This window comes from Poecilia mexicana, unplaced genomic scaffold (assembly GCF_051168715.1).
Source record: "Poecilia mexicana isolate PSO_F unplaced genomic scaffold, ASM5116871v1 scaffold_6, whole genome shotgun sequence".
Classification (NCBI taxonomy): domain Eukaryota; kingdom Metazoa; phylum Chordata; class Actinopteri; order Cyprinodontiformes; family Poeciliidae; genus Poecilia; species Poecilia mexicana.
In genome coordinates, this window is record NW_028263375.1 from 7,593,082 (window position 1) to 7,620,353 (window position 27,272).

Here is a 27,272-nt window from a genome sequence, read left to right on the forward strand (position 1 = left end):
TTCTTCTTTTTCTGGCAGGTTTCAACAGTCAGAACGAGTTCAAATGTTTGGTATTTATCAGAAACCAAAGAAGAAAAAAATTGAATCTAAAAGACAAAATATTGAATTGTGTCTTGGAACATATTAGTGGGATTTGTTTTATTTAAATGGATATATGTGATAAAATTTTAAATGAACAAATGACCTTTTGTTAGGGGCCGTTGTTTCTTCGTTGAACTTAAGTCGCCGTTGTGTCCCAACGGGTGACTCCCATTATGAAATATAGAGAAATTAGATATAAAATAAACAGATAAAATTTGAATGAAGTGAATAAAAACAAGATTGTGATGTCAAATAGATCAGTTTCAATCGTTTCGAAGTTCTGATATTGATAATTTGATGCTAAAACAGGAAGTGTTTCTGATAATGTATGACCTCATAAGATGGAGTTCTCAACAAATTATTACTTCACTCTCCTAATAGTGTGACTAATTTTAGTAATTAAAAAATAAAAAATGTAGCTTGGTCCTAATATTGTGTTGTACTGAGAAAAGGTTGTCAAACAAGATGGCGGACCTGGCATCACTCCGAATGCTTTGGTGAAACACAAAGATGATTTCAGGAAGAAAAAAAAAGACTGATTTTTAAAAAATTAAATCTTCAAAAATTTGATAAAACAGATTCATTACCTGGCCTATTTTTTGTAGCCATGTAGTTTCAGCGAGTTTAAGTTGGTATCAAGTTGACCCAAACAAAGAACTATAAACCTCAGAGACGAGAAAAAACCGCAGCGGCAGATATGAAAAAGATAGATTTATTTAATGACAAATGAAAACAGAAAGAAGTCATGGAGCTTCTGGGGAAGAGCAGCAACATTACCGAGACTCCACGAGAAAAACGAGAAGGGATGGGAGGAGGGGAGGAGGTGTGATTGATGGTTTCCCTCCACAGAAGAAAAGAAACAGGAAGTTCACACACAGGAGGACAGAGATGAAAACAGCCCAACTCTGGAGAAAAAACTAACTTTTTTTTCTTCTTCTTTTCTACGAACACTGAAATTTAGCCACAAGTTTTACAACTGCCTTTAATTCTTAAAATTCAATACAAAAAAATGAGAATTATGATACTTCTATTTACTTATAACAGCAATGTTTTTAACAGTAGAAAGTGCCTCTCGTTCCAGGTTGGGTGTTAGACACAGGAGGTTTAAAAAAAAAAAAAAAAAAAAAACAAAAAGGAGAGGGGTGGAGTTCGGAAACTAAAAACATTAAAATAAAATCCTAACGCAAACTGAAATAGAGCTTTCCCCTCAGCTCAATCCGGTCCAAAACCTCCTGAACTTGGATGAATCTTCTGTAATCTAGACTGAGACCCGGTTCCGGTCGGGAACTGCAGCAGTCTGCGTACACAAGGTGGCTGCTCCAGCTGCCGTAGTCGGAATCGGGTCGGTCGGTTAGGAAAGATGGAGGGAGGAAATAAAAGGAAGAAAAACAAGCTAGCTGGCAAGCTAGCTTCTGACCCGACACGAACATCTGAGACGGACACGGACAGAGAGAGAGAGAGCGAGAGAGAAAACGGAAACACCTTCTCACTTTAATCGGGTTTATGACACATGCGCGTGCACGAGTCTCCCACGAGTGTTTAAGATGTCCTCACTACACAGTTACGTCCTTGTTTTTTAAACGCATCCATCCATCCACTCATCCATCCATCCAGCACCCCTGGGCCGTCTGCGCTGCCCGAACACAGTCCAGTTCCATGTCTCAGGGGTGTAGCAGAGAGAGGGAGGGGCCCGGGCTCCTGACTGATCGGGCCCCCGTTACCCCCCCGGCAAACTTGCACTCCGACGCTCGCCTGCGGAACGTTCTCAGCACATAGAGATGGTGACGTTGATGCCCAGGTTTCCGTTCTCGGCGAACAGCTGTGCGATCGACGTGTCGAACACCAGGCAGTCGCTGTTCATGATGGCGGTGGCGATGCCCTCGTGGATGGAGCGGGGCGTGGCCTCCCAGGTGAGCCGGCGCCGGTGGCCGTTCAGCTCCAGCCGGTAGGCGAAGTTCTCTGCCTGCTTGCGCGTCCCGATGAGCTGCACGATGGCGAAGAACTGCTGGTGGCCATCGTACTTCTCCTGCTTCTCCAGGACCAGCATGAAGTGGAAGCCAAAGCAGGACTGCATCATGACCCAGTCCACCGCGCCCGGGAGGTTGATGTCCGTCGCCAGGAACACGATGTCCTCGCCCTGCAGCAACACGAGAACCATCAGAATCCTCACAGAACGTCAACGCCACACAGTCAGCTCAGTCCTGCTGCTGCTTCACTGCGTTTCATCTATTCCAGGTAGTTTATCCTGTGGTCCAGCAGAGGGCGCTCTGAACTGTTGGTGTGAGATAAAACATCCAGAAAACATCCTGCCGCCTCAGATTTTATTCAAAATAAACTATTCAGAAGAAGTTTATAACATAAATTCAACTCGACATTCAAAATCTCAAAGTATTTAGAGAGAAAAATATAAAAACTATATTTTCAGGTCAGGAGAGGAAAGAATTACAACACTGTTTTTTCAAAAAGGAAAGTCTTGCCCAATGGTTCCTAAACATTCAGCTCGTTAAAGGTTCTCTGCTCCAATTGGTTCCTGACATTCAGTTCGTTAAAGGCTCTCTGTTCTGATTGGTTCCTGACGTCCAGCTCGTTGAAAGCTCTCTAATCTGACATAAAACTCAAACATTTGAAACCAAACATTCCGGCTGACCTGCAGACTGTGTGGCTGAAAATACCAGAAACACCCTCGTTATGGTGAAACACGGTGGTGGCAGCATCATGACTTCACTCAGGTGAGACTTTTTGCTGATCTTACACAAAAACTCGAAGCTATATCAAAATGTGGAAGAGTTTAGCAGGTACGAATCGTTTAGTTTAGTTTCAGTGGTGCGGTTCTGACCTGCAGCGTGGTGATGGACTTGTGCTGATGCATCAGGTGCGGCATGACGGCGTCCAGCGACCCCTGCCACTTGCAGGAGGCGCCGGGACAGGGGCAGGAGTACGGCCGGAACTCGCACAGCTCCTCGTGCTCCGTCTTGTCGGTGTGTGGCAGCGTGACCTCGCAGCCCGACGACGCGTACTTGCAGGGGAACAGGACGGAGTTGGCCACCTTCTCCATGGCCAGGTTCCTGATGGAGCCCAGCGGGCCCCTGCAGGTGGGACAGCAGGTGAGCTTGGGCCGGCAGTTGGAACACACCTGGAGAAAGTACAGGACGATATTTTCAGTCAGAGAAACAAACGGACCCCAGTCGGTCGGAGCCGAGGTTAAAATGAGATGTTCTCTGATTATAGGCGGAATAAATTTAGCTGGACGATAAATTATTCCACAAATTATTACAATAAACAATAATATCATTTTGAGACAATTTTCAACGATAAAAGGCATATTAATGCAAAAGCCCTTTAATTTCTAAAGAATATTAAACACTGGAACTGGAAAACATTTTAAATATCCAAAATAATAAACAAACGACAATAATTCAATTGTCGTTTTATGAAGTCTCTGTAAGCAAATGGTTAATATTTCAACAAATATTAACCATTCAGCTTAGACAGAGAAAACAGGTAAAGGTGGCAGCTAGGACGGTTGTAAAATATGAAATCAAATTGTAGCATCTCTCCAACAGTTGTTGTTTGGCTGGAAATCCTCTAGGTCATTTTAATTTATCATTTGATTTACAGGTGCACCGATTGCAGTTTTACTGATCTTTCAAAAGGCCTAACTTACCGATTTTGGCCGATACCAGTTTTTTGTCTGAAAAGTTGCTCAATGTGTGAAGAAAGTTGCTGAATTGGCCACAATGTGGCGACTACTGTTAACTGTCAATGTGCAACATGAGCTGGTCGGCCGGTTCGTCAGTAAAACGTCTCTCACAGGAGAAAAGAAAAGCACAGTGGTTGATTTTTAGACCTTTGCTGAGGTTGATAACATCGGTGGATAAGATCAGCTTCACATGTAAAAATAAGCCAATCACCGATCTCACAAAATTAAGGAAATTGGCACTAATAAATCGGTGCACCCCTAATTTGATTAATTGATTTATTGCTTATACGTGCTTGTACATTTTTGGTGCTTTTAGTTTTTTAAACCTGAGCGGGGGGACGTACCAGGTGTCCGGACTGACACTGCAGGATGGGGGGCAGCACATAGTCGAAGCAGACAGGACACTCGAACAGGCTGGCCAGGTCGCTGTTGGAGGCGGTGGTGCCTGACAGAGTGGGCACGCGCTGAGACGGGGGGCACTTGGAGGTTCCTGTGGGCAGCGCGGTGGCGGTCTGGCGACTCATTTCTGACGATGACACAGAGAGCAGAGGAAACCTTTACATCCTGCAGCTGACCTTTAATTTAAATAAAAGCAGATTCAGGTGGTGACTGAAACCACACAGCAGGTTTTTTATTGCAACTCCACGGCACAGAGAGAAAAACAACAACAAATGGGTGCGTGCATCAAGTAGGATTTCCTTTCTTTGTCTATTCAATATTAAAACAATACAACTATAAAGAAAGACAAGTTAGAAATAAGGTTACAAAATTAAGCTCTTTATTGTTCCCACTCCAAATTATATTCTTAGTTTAAAAGTTCAGTTTAACCATAAAATGCGTTAAATATCAATATAAAAAAATGAGGTCTCCTCAATTATGCCTCATATTTTATAGGACAATTCTTATTGTTTAAAATGTATTTAATTATTACCATTTGGATGCCATAAACAATTATAATAAATTAAAACCGTAATAAAAACTGAAAAAATACATAAATAAAATAAATTAAAAAAAAACAGTAGCAAAAATAATACAAAAATTTTATTTGAATTTCTAATTATTTTTATCTGAAACTTATTCTTATTGTTTAAAATTGTTATTTCCATTTGGGTAGAGGAGTAATAAACAGTAATAAATAATTAAACTAGTGAAATAAAAATAGCACCTAAAAAAATAAGAACACAGAAGATAAAAAAAATAAAAGAAATATAAATAAAACATCAATAAAAATATTTTTTGGATTTCTATTATTTTTTTATCCATTATTTTTGTGTCATTCATTTTATTATCTATTATTTTGCCATCAGTTAGTGTCAGAAAAACAAAGAATTATCCTTAAACATCAGAACATATCATATAATAAGAGCTGCAGGTGTAAACTATTTACACGGTTTGTGAAATAACTGCTGCTCATCACATTGCTTTGTGTTTGAAAGCCACAAATGAAATGTAGCTGCTAGCTTTTCATGCTAATGATGGATGACGACAACAACACTCGGCTTGGATAATCATCATTCTCAGCTCCAACTTATAAAATGAATCAAAAGCAGAATAAAAACCTGACGAGTTTGGACGGTTTGGACAAAAAAACATCTCCAAGCTGTAAAATGGGAGGGAGATCGGCTTTCCCACCCATTTTACCACCTGACGCGCTCCGTTCTGGTTTCCAGCCCTAATGATGTGCAGGAGTCAGACAGTGGAGAAGTGATGGCATCGTGCGTGGGAGGAGAAGAGATTCAGGTGGGAACAATATGTACACAGCAGCTAAGGAAAGCTGTTAAATATTTAATTCTGCACACGTATTAGCAAACAACAGCAGCTTCTGAGCTCTGATCTTTGGTCAGCAGGAGCTGCAGGATTTATAAAAACATAAGAATTAAGAAATATTCTTATTTTGTTGTAATTTAGAAACTTTTGACATAATTCTACAACAACAAACAGTGACGACAATGAGCAGCAGAACACAAGCAGCTGGTAGCTGCAGATGTGCAGGTTGTTAGCAGCTGCAGAGGCAGAAAATGCCTCTAAACATCTGCCATGGCGGAGCTGCAGGCTTAGCGGCTATTATTAGCCACTCTTAACATGCTAACAGCAGCACAGACCAAATTAGTTCAGGACATTCAGAGGCCTGTGTGCACAAAGTCTGCAACGGAGACGCAAGCAGCCAGACGCAGGCAGAGTAACACAAATCTATTCAAGTAAGAGCAGAAATACTTCAAGTTTTACTAAAGCAAAAGTAAAAGGCAGTTGTAAAAGAAATTATTCAAGTAAAAGAATATTTTATAAACGTCTACTCAACTACTGAGTAAGTAATCAAATTATTAATTATTTACCAAAATATAAACTTAGGTGGAAATTTTGATATTTTAAGGATGAAAATCAGCCAAAAGAAAATTTTCCAAATCATTTTAATAAAAAAACTTATGAAACTTTATCAGAAAATGCAGGTTTGTTTCTGTGTCTGGTGGATTTTTGGTTAAAACATGTTTGAATTTCATTCAGTAGGTAGAAAATACAGACATTTTACTCACGAGTAGAGATACTTTTATAATACAATTACTCAAGTAAAACTCCTAAAAGCACTTTTTCAAAAAAAAGTTACTCAAGTAAAGATAATTGCATAAATCTAGGTAGTTTTCAGCTCTGGTCTCTGTGCTGACAGTATTTTCATCATCCAAAAGATTATAAAGTTACTTAGTAAAAAGACAATCTTTCTGGGATTTTGGCAGAAACTGATCAGGAAAATATTTTATTTTGTCTTTATTTACACAGAGTCAGGCAGATGAGCTGGAACTGTTGCCTTAGCAACAGTTAGCTCGAAGGATGCAGCCATGAAAATTTAGGCCGATATCAATAACCAATATTACTGCTGCTGTTATGGCCAATAACAGATATTATATACATTTCTGTGTCCAAACTTTGTCCAAAACTGTTAAGTTGAGAGAACTTTATTTTTTCTTATTGGAATTATTGGAGATCCAGAATATAAATGGGTTGTTGCAGAGTTGCTGTATTAAATCAAAGGTAAATATTTAAAAAAATATTTGTCAGGTTTAATTGTCATTTTGTTTGGCAACAAAACTTGGGCAGCGCTTGCTGGTTTTAGTCCCGTGTAATCAATGAAAACAGAAAAGAAAAAAATAATTTGTCTTGTACCTAAATGAATGTTTAAGAAGATTTTATTCATCGAGTTAATCACAGATTTGCTCCTTTCTGTGCCAAAGCAACCGCACCGCCTGCAGAGCAGGGTTAGTCTTTAACCGAAGCAGAGAAGCAACGACAGCGGCGCAGTCGTTTGTTCATGCTGTGGAAACAGTGGAGGGATATAAATATATATATAATATTGGTAAATATCAGTTATCGGTATTGGTGTATTAATTAGAACCAGTTCTCGTGAAGGAAACTGCAGAAATAACAGCTGAGAGCTTCAGGAACGTCATGCTGAGAGGATTAGTGGCAGAGAAGAACAATTCCCTCCTGTGTCCTGGTGATTTCAGGACACAGGAGAGTCAGGAAGCTTCAGGAGTCGTTTCCTCCAAACTGGGATTAGGACCGGAAACGATATGTGGAAATGATGACGATGATGATGTAATATGACTTTTCCTATGTAAACCGTGGGCCTGTCATATAGGACAATACGCCGTCCCTCAAACGAATGAGATAATATTGACGTTTTGACACCATTTTCGACTAATACAATAATTATGGCATAATAGTGTAAATTCACTTCCTCAAAGACCAACAAGAAGTTTGTTCAGAAGACAAAATTAAACTAAAAACAATAACAGAAAATAAACCACACACAACCAAAACCATAAATAAAACTGATCATGAACAATGTGAACAAGATTGATCTTCAAAAAATATTAAACCACAACAGAAATTATCCAGCTCATTTAATTTATCATGCAATTAACTACTTACCATGATAGGCAATAAGTAGCAGCAACGCTTTGTAGTTGTAGTTTGTTTTGATTTTACCACCTTTTTGGCTCTTAAGACGTTTTTGCTGCAGTAAGCACCAATATTTACCAAGTGTTTAACAGGCACAGAGAGCCTGAATGCATCGTACTTAAACAATGAGCAAACAGGTACTGCAGACTTCCTCCACTGATCCAGGAACAGACTGGAGGCGGTCTGTAGATTTCTCTGCATGTTCCTGTCTAACCACCAAAATGACAAAGTGGCTCAAAGATCAGAGATTATTTTAACTGTGAAGATTAAACTATTGTGGCTTTTCCCCCTAAAACCAGAACAGTGGTTCTACTCCGGTCTGGGCTGGTCATGATCAATTCTGCTGCACGATATATTAGTTATTCCGATAAACGATAATATTGTTGTTTTGAGACCATTTTCAGGTAATATAGTGGTAATGACACAATAATAATGCAAGAACACATTCTCAAAGATCAATAAACTTTAAATTATAATCAACATTTAACACTGGAACTTTCAAATATCCAAAATAAATTAACAAAATAAATAAAAATTAATTATAAAGTCTGTATAAACAAAATTTTCCTTCAAAAACAGGCTTAGTTGAGACCAAATCACCAGACTGAAGACTTTTATCATCCAGTTTTGGTAGAAACAGAGAAAAATGATAATATATGCCTGTGGAAATGATGGAGCTTGTTTTAATTTATCAAACAACTAACTGATTCAATGCTTATTGCGACAGGCCTACCAGACTGATGGGCTTTGAGGACACAAATAAAAGCTTACGACATATCTGGAATAATTATTTCAACATTTCAGATCCCAGAAGCTGTAAAAGCTGCTTCTCTGCACGTCGGACGGCGACAAGCCGCTACGTGTCCGTCAGGCGGATAAACATAGCACGGCAGTTTGAGCCGGCACATGTGGTGCCAGCAAGGTGCCGAGATTAAAGCAGCGCAGGCTGCAGCTTCTTTTGTTGTTGGCAGGGAGGCTTCTCCACTCACGGTTTACATTTCCGCAGCTCCTGGGCAACTCTCCTCGCAGTGTGGACTCCAAAAAGCACCAGCTTCTCGTTGGTTTGTAACGTTAAAACACGCAGAAAACTGGACTCAAAACATAAATCCACATTTTCCTGACTCTTTACTTTTACACAATGCCACACCACTGTCTTTGGGGTTTATAATCTCAGGTGTTACGTCTAAACATCAGCCGCCAATCAACCCACCAATTAAAGTATTATTAAATGGCATTTGGAATAATATCCTTCTTAATATTTCACACCTAAATAGTCATTAGCCGGTGCGTTGGCAACTGCAATATTGAGCACAACACATCTGCAGTGACATCAGTATCAGACATTCATGGTGATTTCAGCTTTAATCCATCTGTGTGAAAAGGCTCCTTATGATCTACTCCAGTTTGTTTTGCAAGTGGCAAACGCAGACTTTCACTTTTCCTTTTGGCGCCGTGTCATCTTGGCCTTGTTCTTTTTCTGTCCTAAATTACATCATTTTTGGTTTAAGTTGCTTCTAAGTTATTTCTTCTGTTCTCAAAGTGAATTTGCAACTTTGTCCATTTGCTATATTTGGTCATTTCGGCTCTAAAGGACATTATTGCTTTTACATCTTTAATTGTTAGATGGTCTTTTATTGTCACACTGGAAGTCTGATGAAATATCCCTGTGCATTAAAGACATTATGCTTTTTTAAAGCTTGAGAAAATTAAATACACTTTACGAGGATGCGCACAAAGATTTTACAAAAAGCGGCAATGTTTTATTTCCTCCTTTCCAAACTTGGAGGTTTTTTGCCCAACTGAAGGTGTAATTGGGAGGATGAGTGTAAATGTATGATGTGTTGTTTTCTTTTTTTGGTTGAATTTGGTGAGCTGACATGTGAAGGGGGTTGAGTTTGTTCTCTAGTTTTATTTTTCATTTAACTTTTTCTTCTTTTGCTAAAAAAGCAACAAAAGGGGCTGAAACTGGTGCACTGTATTTTTTTGATGGACTATTTTGTCAAGATTATTTTTAGTGTATATGTATAATAAGAATTGAACACTGCAATTTGTTTGACTGGCTCTAATAAAAATATTTATTTTTTCACATTTATTAAATTTTAAATATTATTCCATGCCAAGATGGAATTACTCCATGGCTTCGTTTTGCTTTAACGAAGCGATCACAGAGACTTCCTCCTCCTCCACGGACGACGGCGCTGCCGTTTACATCTAAAAGGTTTTTAACGATCAGACAATCGTTGCAGTTATTTAGTGAAGAATCGGAACCAAAAGATGAACCAAAATAAATCCAAATGTTTTCCTTAACGAAGACAGAGTCGGCTGAATCTCTCTTTCATTTTTCTAGTTTCCTCTGTTTTGGTGCTTTCCACACATGCGTACGTTTCAGTACCGGCTGCAAACTAGAACATCAGTAACAAAATGGAGGAAAACAGACACTGGATCCGTTTTATTTCTTTAAATTGACTTTGGGACACTTTACATCAGCTCTGCATTGTAGCAAGTGAGAATCAGGATTCTTATGTGAATCCATGTTTTGGAACACAATTAAAATATATCATCTGTAACTATCGCCCATGATTTTCATATCAGGGCAGCTCTATAGAGAGAGTGATGAAAATATCCAGCTCAGTGTCAAGAAACAGAACAGATTTATGTCTCCAAACATAAACAGCGGTGATGATTCAGCTTTTCTGTTTGCCTGCACTCACCTTCGTCCATAAGATTTCCAAAGGCGGCTTTCTTTTGATCTTGAAATGTGGGGACCTCTGAAAAGACAAAAGTAAATAAAAAGGTCAAAAAACTGATAACTAAACAATTAAACAGGCATTTCAGTAACGAAATGCCTGTGCATATTTTTTGCCACTTTATGCCCATGGGTAATTTCCTACTTTAATGCGTCTTAAGTACTTGTTTACATTTTTGCTTCATGCGACAAATATAAAATATATACACATTTTATAAAAAAAAATTGGCTGTTTTGATTAATACAAATAATAGTTGATAAATTAACAGTGGCAGGACCAGATATTAAGCAGCAGAGCCGTTTCTGGGCTGCTGAGGGGAAGTCCATTGAGGACCAGCGTCCTCCTCTCAGGTGGGATCAGTTTGTGTTTTATGGCTGCTGTCTCCACCGTGCCCACAGGCAGACTGGGATCAGGAAGAACCCGTCCATTCGGCCCATTTAAGCAGACTGAAGAATGCTCAATAAATGCATTTAGGGCTTTTACCTGCTGCTAATGTAGCGCGTATCGCAGAGCGACTGCATAATCACTGGTCCTGCTGAGCTGGCTGCTGCTGCTTCTCATTCATATTTAATAGTGCAAATACAGCCACCGTCTTATCCTGAAACTGGGATCCCTGCAGTCAGGATCAGAATATTCTGATTCTCTTTGGAGCCCAGTTAGACCAAAGAGCGGTTTGTTAACATAATAAGAACTCCTCTGGGAGGGAGCATGTATAACGTCTTTATCACCCAAGAAAATCCAGACAGAACAAAAACAGCAAAAGAAACTAGAAATGTGACTAACAAAACATTTAGACACATTTCTGTTAGCCGGATATTTATAAAAAACAAATATCCCCATCATATTGTTTACAAAAAATATATGGTAAACACGCAATCAATATCAGAAAATTGTTTATCCTCATGAACCTGCAAAATTCAACATGTTGTCCTTTTAAACATGCCCAACCCATAGGGGGCAGTGTAGCGCAAAGATAAAACCTGTCTCAGCCAATCGGATTGCTTCAAAATAACTTCCTATTGGCACAAAGAGGTTTATTTGTATGGATGGATATATAGGTTGACCTTCTCTCAAATAAAGTAATAAAAACATTGTGAATAATCAACGTTATTCAAAACAAGTTCATGGATATTTTGGCGCGTTCTTTGTTTCAGACCGTTTTTATAAGTGGGACTGTAAATCTCTGCTTCCCCATAAACACACGCAAACACAAATGTGGCGTTTTCTTGAATCTCCAATTGTTTTTTTATTGATATCAGACATTGCTCCAATTTTTTATATTCTTTCTGGATTATATCTCCCACAGTTCAGAAAACAAGCCATTGTGCTCCAACACCTGAGACGTAGTTTCTGTTTTCTACAGATTACTGACGTGATGAAAGACTTCAAACTGATCTAAAATGTCATTATGTGTGAACCGTCAACACAGAGGCCACCAGTTTCCCCATCAGCACGTTTCATTTTGTTTCTGAAGCAAACAGGAAAAAGCTCAGGTGGACAGATGTTTGTTTTCCAAACAGCTTCGCCCTGCAGGACTGAATCCTGAACTTGGCATCAGTATCCGACACAAACAAGACCAGAACCAGTGGAAAGTTGAAACGTTGCAACTTTTAAACCGCAAAGCAAAGTAATTTAGTAGCTCCGCTGCCTCTCAGGGAAAATTTAAACTTGATTTCATAATCTACAACAGAGAATTAGGGGTATATTAATTAAAAATAAAATGACAAGAATAAAGTCATAATATCGCAATAATAATACTATAATCATTTTTAGTTACATTAAACACTATAATGTCATACGGTCACAATATTTTGAGAATAAAGTCGGTGAAATAATATTAAGAGGATAAAGTCATAATTTCATTACCTTATTCTCATAATTCTGCAACTATATTCTTATAATTTAATTTTAAATTTTTTCTAGTGTGGGCCCAATACTTCATCATAGTAATCTCAGCCAAATTTAAAAATAAATTTAAAAAAGCTAATGAGCAGTGAAGCACCACCCAGCCCTTTACTCTTTATAACAGACAGAAATTTATCTTTAAAGTCCAACTTGCATATTTAAATTTATTTACCCCATCTAAATTCAAACCCCCAATATGTGTAAACTTCATTTTACTTTAGTGATTAAGTGTAACAAACAATAAGCACAAAAGAAAAATGTGCTGAAGTTTGGTTAAGTTTTACTCTGATTTTCTTTGTCCTGCTAATCAGCCAAAGAAAAAGTGGCTGAATTACAACAGTGATTAAATAACTGAAGCATCATGAATTTAGGTAATATTAAAAAATAGATTTAATCAGTAGTAAAAATATTAACTCATTAAATACACTAATTTACTTCAAAATCAAAACAAACAGATGTTTTCATTTCTAATGTTTGCACACGTTTTCACAGGCCAAGCAGGAGGGATCCCATCCCTGCTCTGGTCAGAAGAAAAGGAAATGGCGGCAAGTGTTTATGTTAAAGAAACATTAAAAACGCTACACATTTGAACATGAACAAATGTAGTTAATCCACAAGTTTTGAATGGATTGCAAGCGTTTAAAAACTTAAGAAAAGCTTACAGGTTGATCAGAAAGTCGTCCCAAACCAAACTGCCCTGCTGACCATTTGGTCAATGAAAATATGATGCAAAATCACCAAAGAAACATAAACTGAACCTTCATTTGAATGGAGCAGGCTCTTGTTTACACTGCGATGAAGCTTGAACCACTCGATCCAAGGTTCTTCCTTCAACCAAGGCTACAGGAAAGACACACTATTAGGTTATTCTTTTTTATCCGGCTGGCTACTGACTTCACTATTAATTTTGTAGAGTAATTCAGATATTGTCATATTATTAAAGATAATAGATCTATTGGAACTGATATCAATGTTTACCTAAATTACCTCCATCACATGATATGCGATTTTATTGAAACCTTAATCTAAAAGTAGTTCCAGTTGTTCTTCGGTTACTCCAGAGTGGATAAATGTTTTTAAATATGCGCGATGTGCCAATTATAAGATGAATCATGTTGATTCAATAAAAAAAAGGCATTATTAAGGGTGGGCAATAAATTAATTTTATAAATTAACTGAATTATCTGTATCTGAAGATTTAATTTTGGGATTTTTAAATTAATTTAAATTAAATTGCTATCAGAATAAAAGCCCATTTCAGACTTATCCAGACTGTGGGAACCATATTAAAACTGCGGTATGTAACTTTACTTAAAAATATATTGTTTTTCACACATTTGTCGTGACAGATAATCTGGAAACATTGAGCTTTTCTTCCTTCTCCCAGTGCTTGAAACAGCCAATCACAGCCAGGAGGAGGGCCTTAGCGCTGTCAATCATCCTCCATGTGGCGCTGAAATATCTGATGATGTTGGTATCTGACTGAATGTGAAACCTCTGGAGATGATCATGCAAGAGGATTCTTCACAAAAATCAAGAAAATTATGGACAACCCTGATCATCCTCTTCATGAGACTGTCAGAGTGTCTTCAGTCAGATGTTTCAACAAATCCACTGTAATATGGACTGCTACAGGAGCTCTTTCCTGCCAACAGTTATCAATGTCTATAATAACTCTGAAGACTTTGAATCGATGCGAGTTACAACATTTAATTCCCTTTTGGTATCAATAAAGTATTTTTGAATTTGAATGCCGTTTTTGCTAAAAATGATAAAAGTTGGTGCAATTACTGTTTATTATGGCAGCAGAATGGATGAAGGCAGAAGATGGACTGAGCTGGATGGAGGGGGGAGTTGGACACAAACATGTCATTCTTTGTTCCGAACTCGTGGCCCACTTTCTCCCAAACATCAGACTGCGTTCGCGCGCACACAGAAACATAATGTACGCCGCTTAAAGGGCCCTCTGTTCTCACCCACAGCCAGAACACATCCCAGCTCTCTGCACACAGTCCGAATTCATGAAGCCGTCACAAACACAGGGAGCAGGAAATCGCCGCTCCGCACCCCACCTCAAGCTGCACAGCTGCGAAAACACGGCGGCTCGCTCGGCGAAACGCGCACGCACGCGCCGGCGTTTTCACGCTCGTTCACCTTTAGCGGAGTGGACGTTCCTCGCGGCTACGCATGGGAAGAGTCTGCAGAAGGAATTCCAGGGTGGAGAATGCAGAGCGACGCTTGCTGGCTTGGGTTTCACCACAGACATTCATGCAGCCCCCCTCTGCCACATTACTCTGGCCTTTTTCACAGAAACCATTACACACTGCCCCAAACACTGGCTCATATTTCTTCCTCCCACTCCCCAGTATAGGAAGCTTGCGACGGTCCAGGGAATGTTGGAGTAAAACAAAGACGGTGTCCATGCAACGGAAACGGGATCCGTAGCAGCCAGAGAAATACAAAAAACACCAAGGGAGGGAGAAGAAAATAAAAATAAAAAGTTACAAAGATCCTCTGTGTTGACTGGATCGTTTCTGGAAACAGCAGCTGATGAGTGGAGCTAAAGGACTTTGACACAAAGTCACAGATTTGAAAACTTCCAACAGACAACTCATTACGGCAATTATCCGCGTCCAACTTCCACCGTCTTCTCCTCAGGAACTATTCCACAGATTTTTAATCTTCCAAATAATAACACAAAACAACAGAGTGAAACAATCCTGGTTTGAGAGAAAGAAGGAAAAGTCAGGAGAAGATTCCTGGCTTTTATCCCGGCGCTGATCTTTTTGTCCCCTGCGGTGAGTTAGGTGCCCCTGCAGCTGCCTGCTTGTGTGTGAGAGCTAAAGTAAGCTGGCATCCAATGTCAGTCCGAACGGAGCATGCTCACTGGCATCCTGTCCCTCCGTTTACAACTCGTCACCCGAACAGAGACGACTCCAACTGATTCCTGCTCCGCGTCTTATCGGCTCCCCCTCCTCTCCTTCCTGAGCACTTCCTTCCACGGTTATGTCAGCTTAAATCCTGCATATTTTCCCCTTTCTCCCGACTTTCTCCCTCTCTCTCCCCCCTCCCTTCGCCCAATGCTGGTTGTGCAAGTGTCAGATTTCAGTCTTCGTCTCGCTGCAGGCTCTACCACCAGCTGCCCTCCCTGACACCATGCTTCACTTTTTCACTTTCTCGCTGCTTTTCCTTTCTGTCCAGATCGCTTCTCTTTCTGGCTTTGCCACGGTAACTGGCTCAGATGGAAAATGAGGCATTCTCACAGCAACTAAAAAACAAAACAAAACAAAATATAAACTCCTTTGGGATTTTGTTAAAAGGCATTTGCACATGATACTTTCTGGGAATTTCAACACAAGCTCATTCCTGTGCACAGAACTGAACCAAGTCAACCAGAACCAGCAAACTAAAATGAAACAAACCACAATCGGCTCCAGACTAAGAAGAAGGCAGAAAAAAAATCTCCATTATTTTCTCAAAGATAGTTTTAAACAGAGAGAAATCTCTCCTTTAATTTACACGGCCAGGATTTTGATGTAGGGCTGAAATGATTAATGAAACAATTATTGAAATAAGTGTCAACTATTTAGTAATTATTAATTGTTAACTGAGGAATGCAGACAAAATATATGCTGAAAAACACACCAAGAGCAGTAATTAAACCAAAACTACTAGGAAACTATTTTGCAATTAAAGAGGCAGTATTATGTGTTTCCAGCCACAGTGTCTTTTTATAGTATAATCAAGTAACTATGTTAGCTTCAATTGTTATAAAACATGCTGTACTAATTATGACTTAAAAGAAATTTGACTTGAAATTGGGCCTTTGTCTCTTTAAGAAACTCAAACTTCTGGAAGTCATCGCAACACAGCTCCTCTATTAACCCTTAAACATAATTTTTTTTACCAGCATTTCACTGAGAAGTACCTCATTTAATAAACTCAGCTGATCAAGTTCGACCAGGTGTTTGCCAATTGCTGCTGGCTAGTCTGAAGGAGCCGAGTGAGGGAGTGGCAAGGGAAGGGCTGCTCTGTGAGGCGGCAGCTTGGGGGAGGAGCTTTGTCCTGAAGGCGGGGCTACGTCCAACCAGGCGTTTTGCACAGCTGAATGGTTGCCATGGAGATTGAGAGATTTTTTTTCAAACATGCAGGAAAGAATCAAAGCAACACTCCAGGCAGGTTTTTGATGAGGGAATAACAAAGTGATTTCACATATTACTGCCCCTTTAACAGAAATTTAACAAGAATTACATTTTTCTGTAATTCGACTCACAGAAGGGACGATGGAAAGAAAAGACAATTTTTGAAAATAATTTTGCTCATTTGTAATTTCCATTTTTGGAAAAAATATAAAAATCAAAAAATTTCATCTGGTATGACACACAAAAAAAATAAAATAAAAAATTGATTTTATTTTTAAGCCATACTGCCCAGCCCTGGCGTTAAGTCGTCATAATTTCGATCCGAGCTGCAGGATTTGTTCAGCAACCCGTTCCACTACAGCTGGTCATATTATGTACCAGACAGCAGCAGAAAAACATGGACACAAAGAGACCCCGCTGCGTCCCACATGCCAACTTTGAGCTGTAAAGCAGCAGCCGCGGTGAAACTGGCCCCTGCCCGAAGTGCATCATTAAAGGGGCAGGCCGAGGGGAAACAACAATGAGCCATCTGGACCAGGCAGCAGTTCATCAGCAGCGACCCAAACACTTCATCACCTCCAGCCAGGAAGTTTACAAAGAGGAAGAGGGGACGAAGACGGGTCATTTACATTTTAAACATCTTTAATCTGTCACTCTAATGAAAACATCCGTGAGCTGTTGCTTCAGAAAGAGAAACTCCAAACTCGACGAGTCGAGATGCGGCGGGGTGAGCCGCGTAAAACACGAGCTCGCATTTCCATATGAAACGACGCCTGCTGTCCTTTTCACTTACAGGCCTCACGCTGGGATGCAAGCAGCCGGCGAAAGCCAGAAAATCGCTTTGATTACATCAAACATCCGTAAGCAATGAAGATATCACAGGAATACCTGACAGGTCAGATCTAATCTGCACATCTGATTAAAAAAAAAAAAACAATAAATCCTTCAAGTGCTGCAGAGCAAAATAAATCAAGACCTCTGATGTAAACCTTTCACTTCTTCCTTTACATTCTCTGATTCTTTAAATGTAAGCAGTTGGAAAGAGAGGTTGGATCAACACAAACATACCTAAAAGTGAAATTAATCCATCCTCACAATAAATTAATCAATCAAATGATAAATTAAAACTAACTCAATAATTTCCATTTGCATGATTTATAGTTTTTCTGTTTTTTCTACCAAAATGTGGATGATAAAAGTCTTTGGTCTCAACTAGCCCCGTTTTTAAGGACAATTTTGTTCTTATTTGTTGTTCTGTTTATTTATTCTGGATATTTAAAATGTCTTCCAGTTCCAGTGTTAAATGTCCATTGATCTTTGAGAGTGTGTTCTTGTATTATTATGTCATTACCATTATATTACTTGTTAGGTTTACTATCTTCTCCACTATTTGTTCAATGAGAGTATCAATATAAATCGATAAATAAGGAAATATGATTAAATGCCATTAGTTTGTGCAGTATAGTGATACAAATCACACCTCTTTATATGACTGGTGACCTAAAAAAAGCATATCATCATCTTCCCAAAACAATGGCCACTTTTTGGCAAAAAATGACTTGGGTCATTATTTTAGGAAGGTATTTGTTTTTGTTGGTCTACAGTTGTTGTGCCATGCAGTAGCAGCCATAGGGTTGCTTGAAAAAGAAGAAATAAATCATTCTAATAGTCACTTTTGTTGTTATCACAATAACACAACAAAATGTTGTGATATTTAAATGTTGCCCAGAACCAACCGTCTGCATCAAGATGGCCCCAGTTCTGGTCACTGGATGTAGCCTAACAGCTGAAAATCTCGACATTTTTTTTTATTAAGATTTTCTTCCTCAAGTCTTCTTTTCTGGGAGAAAACATACAGAAGATGGAGGCGGATCTGAATTGTGTTGCTGTTTCAGATTTACCAACCGCTACAAAGAAAAAACAAGTTTGTCCACTCTGAGTTTTGAGTGTTTTCCTCAGCTGAACATTCCAACTTGTAGTTGATCTTTTAATTTGCACAAGCATGCACCGCCGTCGCTGAGGATCAAATCTCCGTTTCTGCACGTCATGGATGGCAGGTGTACTGAAAGGGAAGATGCTGACGGTAAAAACACTTCAGCATCTGAGTCTGCACTGCCTTTTAAAGACAAACTGTAAGCAGCACCGTCATCGGGCGAGAGGCAGGGTTCACTCTGAACGGGTCACCTGCCCATCACAGGTCAACACACAGGACAATTTACAGACACCAGCTAACCCAACAGTCAGGTGTTGGGCAGTGAGAGGACTACACTTCCAGGATCAAACTGGATTTGGATGAGAGTAAAAATAGATAATCTATTTTTTACATTTTCTGCTGCTGTAGTTTGTTTTCACACCGCTCTGTGTCAAACGATCAAAAGCTCTGTTCCCCTCCTTGCCTGTGGGGGCGCTGCACAAAAAAACACTGAAGGAAACGACAAAAACTTCAGAAGACATGAGCGCAACTTCCTTCTTCACAAAATGTAAACAAAAATGGAGCTGTGTCAGATTGTAGTGGGTGTAGTATTTCTTTTTTGTCTTTGTTCTTCCTGCAGCATTGTTTGTTTTGGTTGCATTTACCCAGAATGCCTTGCGCTATAGTTCGCGTTCTGCTTTTGGAGCGTCTCTGGTCTGCCCAGCATTCACAACAGAGTTCACTTCAACCGAGGCCGAGGATTTTAGGCGGACCAGAGTTCACTTTTTGGTCTGTATTCACACCTCCCCCAAATAAACCAGATTTTCTAGACAAATTAAATTAAAGTGAACTAAACAGGGCTGGTGTAAACCCACCCTAACAGATTCAGCAACAGCAGGAAACCAAATTCAGCTCTTAAAGTAAACATAAAGGGATTTTCTCCTGCATTCAGGGAGTGTTGGTGTTTTTATTCTGCTTTCCAATCTTATCCCCAGGAGGAAAAAATAATAGCAACGCCTCTAGACAGTCCATTACCAAGGAGGCGTCATGAGGTAGGAAGAGCAGAGCAAAGGCGAGACAATCCCCGACACCAAGCACAGAAAAAAGCTTCACTCCCTATCAATACTGTAATGAAACAAACAAAAGATGTGAACCATACACACATTCACAAAGAGATCTAAAAGTGACCAAAAAATACATAAATTAAATAAATCATAAAAGTCACTTTGGGATCAGCAGCAGAGCTTTGACAATCTCATCACTGTAAGCAAACAGCTAAACACTGAGATGGATTAAAAATTAAAATATAAAATTTCTCAAAAACAGAAAACTAGAACCAGAAACCAAAAGCTGTTAAATATCCCAAACCAGTTCCAAGGTTTTATTTCAACCAAGCTCTGCTAAAGAAGCCCTTAAACAACCAAATTTGTCGCAAAGTGCATAAGCATGCGAGAAAAAAGTGAAAAAGAGAAGCAGACCAGGTGAATGACAAATTTAGATTTTAGGGAAAGAAAGCACACAATCACTTTGTGATTGTGTGCTTTTTAATTGCTACCATGTCAATTAAAAATCACAGTTTTAATTGACATGGTAGATGGTTTTGTGAGCAAACAAGCTTCTATTCTCCTTACATCAATGGCCGCCGCTGACAACAGATCTCATCCCAACAGATACGACATTCAACAAAACTCTGAGCGCTGGAGTTCCTCACCACATCGCCTGGGATTTGTTGCCACACGCTTGCGCAGTGTGAAAGAAAGAAGAGATCTCCTGCACACGTAAGCTGTGAAATTAGATACAGGTGATCGGTTCATCACCGATCATAAACTTTTTCCATGGAAATCGGCCGATTATGATCGGTGGCCGATCAATCGGCACACCTCTATGTTTAACCAAACTAAATGTCAACATCTACCGATGGCATGCAAAGCGTGTTAATCTATGCACAAAAATAATGATATTGTGTATGAAAGTTGTTGTTTTTTTTGTTTGTTTTTTTACGGTTGGCGAGCCAAAGGAAAATTTTCACCTTATTGGACAATAAAGTCTTATTCCATCCTATCCAAAAATATAAATAAATATCCAAAATAAAGCATGGATAAAAATTAAAATAAAAACTCAATACTTGGATAAAAATTCAACAAACTTTACACACCCTTTTAATTCTGATTACCTGAACACATTGGTGCACCAATTTATACACATACAATCAGCAAAATGGAACAAAACAAATCAGTTTTATCAGAGTGATTTCCTGGGACAATGCAAGAGAAATTGGGTAACACATATTTCACAGTTCAAAGGTCCAAACTCAAATGGATCAACATTCCCGATCGTACCAAAGAACTGACCTCAAACAGCAGCTCCTGACCCCCAACAGTTCACTGAAAGGACAAATACCAACCAGAGCAGCGGCAGCTCACTCCTCTGAGCAGCAGAAAGGTAAAACTCTCAGGAATGCAACAATGAGTCAAAATCCATTCAGGTTTCTGCTCACCAGGTCATACGATGCAGGAAACAAATGGGAGAACTAAATAATTAACTATAAATCAAGACTGATAAAACCAGAATGAAAAGGAAGTCCTTTTGTTTATTTAAACTAATAACATGAAAATTCACATCCCTGGTGTGATGGAGTCAGACTGAAGTCTCTGTTTTTCTTCAGAATCACAGAATCACAGCTTATCCTGCATCTGAGCATCAGCTGGAAATATTCGACCAAACTCCAGAGTTCAGCGCTCTAAATCCACTGCAAATGTTCCAGGAAATCAGCTAATTATCACGTCTGAACCTACAAAAACTAGAAATGCAACAATTTAATATCAATAACCGTATTGGGTCAAATATCGGAAAACAAAACAAAAAAAAAAACTATTCATTCTTTAGTTTAATCTCACTGAGTAAAATGACAATAAATTTAATCATCAAATCATTTAAAAAATAAAAAAGAATTTAAATCAATTCAGCAACGCTTTTCTGTATTGAAATGGACGATATTAAACCTCCGATATCTGTATCGGTATCAAAAGTGAAAAAAGCAGATTGGTGCTTAAACAGACCAAGTTTCCTGTATTTCTATTAAACTATTAGATATTATTTACAAAACATTACAAAGCAGCAGTTTAAAATTTGATTTGTAATAGCGCTAAATTAGCACTGGTTCTTTCTGGCAGTTGCCCAATGAACCGGTTCTTTCTGAGCTCTGACTTTGACTCAGACCAGATGATGAACAACTTTGGACTTATTGAGGACAAAACAAATCAGATCTTATGATCACCATGTTTAAATCTGCACACTTAGCTTCAGATTAATCTGTCTACCTTAAGACGAAAATAACAAGCTCATCATGAAGAATCAGAACAACATGAGCGCACTGATGGTCAACTCGCCGCAGTTTATTTTGATATCACCCATCATGGTATTTAAGCAGGTCAACAAGCCACAGGAAGCTGCTCAAACTTATTTCCCTGAATTCAAGAATGCCATTTATGTTTTGGTTCTGAAATATTGACTTTTAATTTCAATCTGGATGTTGTGGAAAACTATCATTTACCAGCACCAATTTGATCAGAGATCAGCTGATCTGATTGGCCCAAACTACTGCTGCTTGTTGTTTAAAACAGCATCAATAAATCACAACAACTGAAATACATAATTCATATGTGTGTGTGTGTGTGTGTGTGTGTGTGTGTGTGTGTGTGTGTGTGTGTGTGTGTGTGTGTGTGTGTGTGTGTGTGTGTGTGTGTGAATTAGTGCATTGTTGTATTCGGGGAGAAGCCATTTTTGAGTATATGTTGTAAATATCACCATATTTATGTTTATATTGTATTTATATTGTACTGCACTGTTTTTGGAGAAGCACTTTTACTTTAATCTCACTGTACTGAGAAAAATTACAATAAATTTAATCATCAAATCATTCAACAATACATAAAAATAAAGAAATGTTTTAGCTCAGTATAACCCCAGAACACACACTTTGGACTTCACCCATACAGGGGGCGATAATGTGGCGGCTTCCACAAAGTCCATTTAGAAGAGAAGAAGAAAAGAACAAACGAAGTGATTTCTCACCAGGTACTCATGGTCCCAGATAAAAAGACCAAAATGAGAAACAGCACAATCTGTCCCCTCATAGACGGCATGTCACAACAGCAGCACACACTTTAACTGTTCGTGGAGCATGAGTCGAGCACTTAGTTACATTTTACAAGCAGGCCTGTCACGATAACAATAAATTGCGACAATTTTAGAAATTAAGATGCTATTTTAGACCAAAGTGAAGACTTTTGTCATCCGATTATTGGTAGAACAAGAGAAAACAGAAAAATAAATCATGGAAATGTAAATTATTGAGCTTCCTTTAGTTTATCAGGCGATTAATTTGTTTATCACGACAGGCATTGTAAAAATTAGCAAGTTTTGACGATACATTGTTCCAGATGTTATTGCGATAAACAATAATTTTGTCATTTTGAAACCATTTTCAAGTAATATAATGATAATGGAATAATAATGCAAGAACACATTCTCAAAGTGATTTAACACTGGAACTGGAAGCCATTAATAAAACTTAATCATGTGATTAACTGATTTATTGCGACAGACCAAGTAAAAATTATCAAAACTTAGCTATAAATACAGTTTCTCTGCGTCAACCCTGCCACACAGGCCGAGCTTTGTGTCTGTAGTTACACAGCATGTCAAACGTCTTGGCTGCAGTTCTGCAACCAACCAACTCTGGACAGAACTGATCCCCGAGAGGATTACTCAAATCCCAGCGTCAAACGTTTCCTACTGCCTTACGACGAGGACTGCCATCAGCCCAAAATATGCCTAATGATGGATGCCAACGTGAAACCTCAGACCAAAACAGAAAACCAACAGCTGGGCCCGGATTGCTCCAGAAACCGGAGACACCTGGACTCAGGAAACCATGGAGCAACTCTCACTTTCTCCATCTTTTGGGTTTTTATGTAGGAATGTGTTTTATTTCACAGAAACTATAAGAGAGAAGACTGGAAGGCAGATCATTTCACACACAAAAACATATTATTATCAAACAGGATTAGGTTTAATATCACTGCCATGGTATAATGATTGAGATCATTTCCAGTATTCCACATTAACTGAATCCAATGGGAATGAAAACTGAAGGAGATGAAAACTACTTTTCTGCTCGTTGTGTTGGCTTAATAAAACTCTGCACAGAACGGATTTGGCTTTCAAAAGCTCATTAGGTTTTAAAGAGGATCAATAATCTATTGATTCGTGATGTTAGCAGCCTGCAATAATGCATTTTGGTGCAAATCCACTAACTATTCCTCAACTATTCCTTTCAGTTTTAATTTGTAGGTTAATGTCAGAATGTTGAAAACTGATCTTAATCATTGTCTATTGAAATGGTTTTTCAGATATTATGGATCCAAAACCATTTGCAATTAATTTGTCAAATGACTAAACATGAATGTTTAGAGAGAATCTGAGCAGGTTTGTACTGTTCGGTTGATGGTTCAGTTGGAGCAGCAGAGCAGATAAAGAGCTACAGAAGAATGCAGGTTAATTGCAGCTACAAGCATGCTGCTGTTAGTTTAGCTATACTGGGGATGTTCAAGTCTGCTGGGAAAATTATTTTATGGTTTCTGCTTGGAATTACCCAGAAAGTGTTGTTTTTTTTAAATAAAACTTAAAAAAGGCCTTCATCCACCATCCTGATGCATCTACACACCTGCTTGCACACAGTAAAATACGTATAAGTATTAAAAATATATTAACCTAAAGTTGTCAGTCTGTCATATATAGCACACTTTAACGTGATTTTAACAATATTTATGTTAAAAAATAAATAAATAAAAATAATAATAAAAACTAGGACGCACCAATCCACTTTTTCAATTCCAATACTGATATCTGAGGTTTGGTATCAGCCGTTACCGATCCAATACAGAAAAGCATCACTACATTGACTTAAAATGTTTTTTACAGACATAAACATGCTGAATTACACATTTGATAACTCACGACAGTTAAATACCCCAATAGCCTCACAATCTTTGTCAAACATGTAAAAACAACTTTAATTTGTTCAGTCAGTCCAATTAAAAATATAACAGCCAATGCAAAATGAATAATTAAGAAGTTGACAAAAACAATAAGTTGACTACTATGGTCAAACATGTAAAAAATAAACTGCAACAAAAATTTCAAATGGTTCAGAAAGTGCACTTGAACATTTTAAATATAACGTAAAATATCTAATAAAGCATGGCATCACTCAGAGCACAAAGCATAGAATTAGACTGAATAGATCAGCCTTTATGGAGCAGACACATTGTCACCAACATCTGATCGAGAGCTTTTTTCAATATCGAGACTGATACAGATATTAATATTAGATTGGTGCATCTCTACTAAAAAGTAACAGTTCTACTTTGGGGGGGCTGAAAAAAATAATTTAAATAATCGATAAATAATTTAGTAATCAAATAACTGTTAACTGGAGCTTACATAGTAAAAAGACCATTTCCTGCAAGAACAACAAGATAACAGCACATACTAAGCCAAAACTGTACAAACATATACATTAGAGGTGTGCCGATCGATCGGTCACCGATCACAATCGGGCCGATTTTCGTGAAAAAGTGCATGATCGGTGATCGGCGATAATTGGCTCTTGTTGCCGATACCGATCATCTCATTTCCAACCTGCCTGTGCAGCTGGTCTCCTCTTTCCTTCACTCTGCGCAAACGCGCAGCAACAAATCCTAAGCGATGTGGAACTATAACGCACTGAGTGAATGGGGAGGTTTGCGTTTTTGCAGGTTTTGCAGGTTTTGACCTGCTTCAATTTTGAAGCAGGTCAAAATTGACCAACGTGAAACCTCACCGAACCGAACCAATATCGATGTTAATAAAGACAGATTACGCATTATAAGCACTGAAATGTTGACCTGACATAATACATACAAAATAGGCGTATAATTTGGCTTGTAGCAGCGCATAAAAAAAAAAAAAAAATTCCAGTTCATAATAAATTTTGATGTTGCAGTCAAAGTTCTGTTTTCAATACATTTAAATCAGGCATAGACAAATATACTCTAACATGTAATTCTCGCCATAGTTTGGGAATCGTTGCACTGACGTAGGGGTGGGCATTATCATTTATCATTTATTATAAAATTTCTTATTATAATGATTTTAATTTATCGTCACGGTAAATTCCAATTAATGATTTTTTAAAAACCCAAAACTGTCCGTATTGTTAGGAATGTTATTTTTTTTTTACCATTTATTGATTTTTTTTTATATAGATCAATAATAAATATTAATTCATTTGAAAATATTTATGAAATACAGTTACCATGTGCAGCTTAGTGACACAAATCACACTGTTTTTAGTGACTGGTGTCCTAAAGAAACATATTATATATGGGAATGTTTTTCAAGAGCATTATTGTGTTTTTCCAGCTCTGACTGCTATGCCTTGCAGTTACAGTCCTATAGTTACCTAAAAAAATAAGTAAATAGTTCTTATCACTTTTCTCTTCATCACGATTGTACCACAAAATATCGTGATAAAACTTTAAGTCTTATCGCCACACCTACACCGACGATGTTTTCTTATTGTACTGTATAACGACAAGCATGCACATATAAAAACAAAACAAATACCTGCACAAGAATGAAGCGGGAAATGCTTTATTCAAACAGTTGTGATTGAAAACTAAAAAAGTATGCAAAGACGAACTAAACTAGCTCTTAAAATGCTCGATAACATATGTTGAGGATGCTCAGATGCAACTGGGAAGAAACTGTTGCCATACCGGTATTATGGTACGGGTTCCTCAGACCGGTTGTTCTTGCTCATCATAGTCCCTTTAAACCCAAACACCACGCTAACTTATCTGATTTTCTGCTCACAGCCAAAAGCATCTCCATCTACAGGTGCTTCGTAAATGAACCCGATCCTAGTGATGCAGGAGAAGCTGCAGACCCACGCAGTCACCGTGGATCTCAGTGCAGCCACAACGATCACCGTGGATTGGGTGAACGTAACTCAACGCCTTCTCCACAGTAAAACCAGTTAAGTACTCGAGAAAAGCTTTAAGCCCACACCCCGACCAGTTTCTGCAGACCTGAGCGGCCCGGTTTGTCGGTGCTCTCGCCGTTACAGACAGCAAAGGCCTCCGTCGTGCAGTAAACCCGGATCAGATTAGCCGTTAGCCCTTAGCTCAATCCGTACCAGACAAAAAAGGAAATAACCCGGTGCAATTTCAACAACCTTCCAGTCAATGTTAGCACCAGCGGATCTTTTATAAATGCTTGTCACCCGACTGCAGACCGTAAACAGCGCCGTTTTAAAGGGATAACCACTCCTCCTGTTAGCAAGGAGCTAATGGCTGAAGCTAACGTCTGCTGTTGTTTTCACCGAAGGAGGCTGCTCTGAAAAACCCGGTGCTGATCACGCTAAAATCCCCCGCTCACCTTTGAAAGACGGCTGCTTCAGCTCACAACGGATCACTGAGCGGGTGAACGGCGAGGAGACGGAGCCAGGGTCCCTGTTTGTCGTCTTTCCTCCGTCTACTCGGTGAACACATCGGAGCTCCGACTCAGACAGACTCCAGGCGCTTAGTAGCAGCCGGGGCGCGCGCGTACTCAAGTTTTTTTGTCGGGAGCGAGCACAGCACGAAGCTCGCTGACACCAGGGACGTTGATAGGAGATGGGGACAGGGGGGGCTAGGCAAATGGGTGACAATTAAAATGAAAAAAAGTGATGCACATAACAACTAAAAAAAATAATAAATAAATAAACAAAGTGAGCTCAAATCTGA

At 38.8% G+C, this 27,272-nt stretch overlaps 1 protein-coding gene across 2 annotated transcripts; it reads right to left on the reverse strand.

Moving 5' to 3' along the window:
• Positions 1 to 777: 777 nt before the first annotated feature.
• Positions 778 to 27,272, reverse strand: siah1 (siah E3 ubiquitin protein ligase 1). 2 transcript variants are annotated; one of them, XM_014973776.2, is made up of 5 exons: positions 26,926 to 27,272; positions 10,447 to 10,503; positions 4,126 to 4,307; positions 2,918 to 3,214; positions 778 to 2,218 (listed from the first exon to the last, which is right to left on the reverse strand). In XM_014973776.2, the coding sequence occupies exons 2-5, from the start codon at positions 10,454 to 10,456 to the stop codon at positions 1,847 to 1,849; spliced, it is 861 nt and encodes a 286-aa protein (XP_014829262.1). In that variant the 5' UTR covers positions 10,457 to 10,503; positions 26,926 to 27,272; the 3' UTR covers positions 778 to 1,846. The 2 variants fall into 2 exon arrangements, with proteins under 2 accessions (XP_014829262.1, XP_014829261.1); XM_014973775.2 differs by lacking the exon at positions 26,926 to 27,272 and adding an exon at positions 14,542 to 15,542.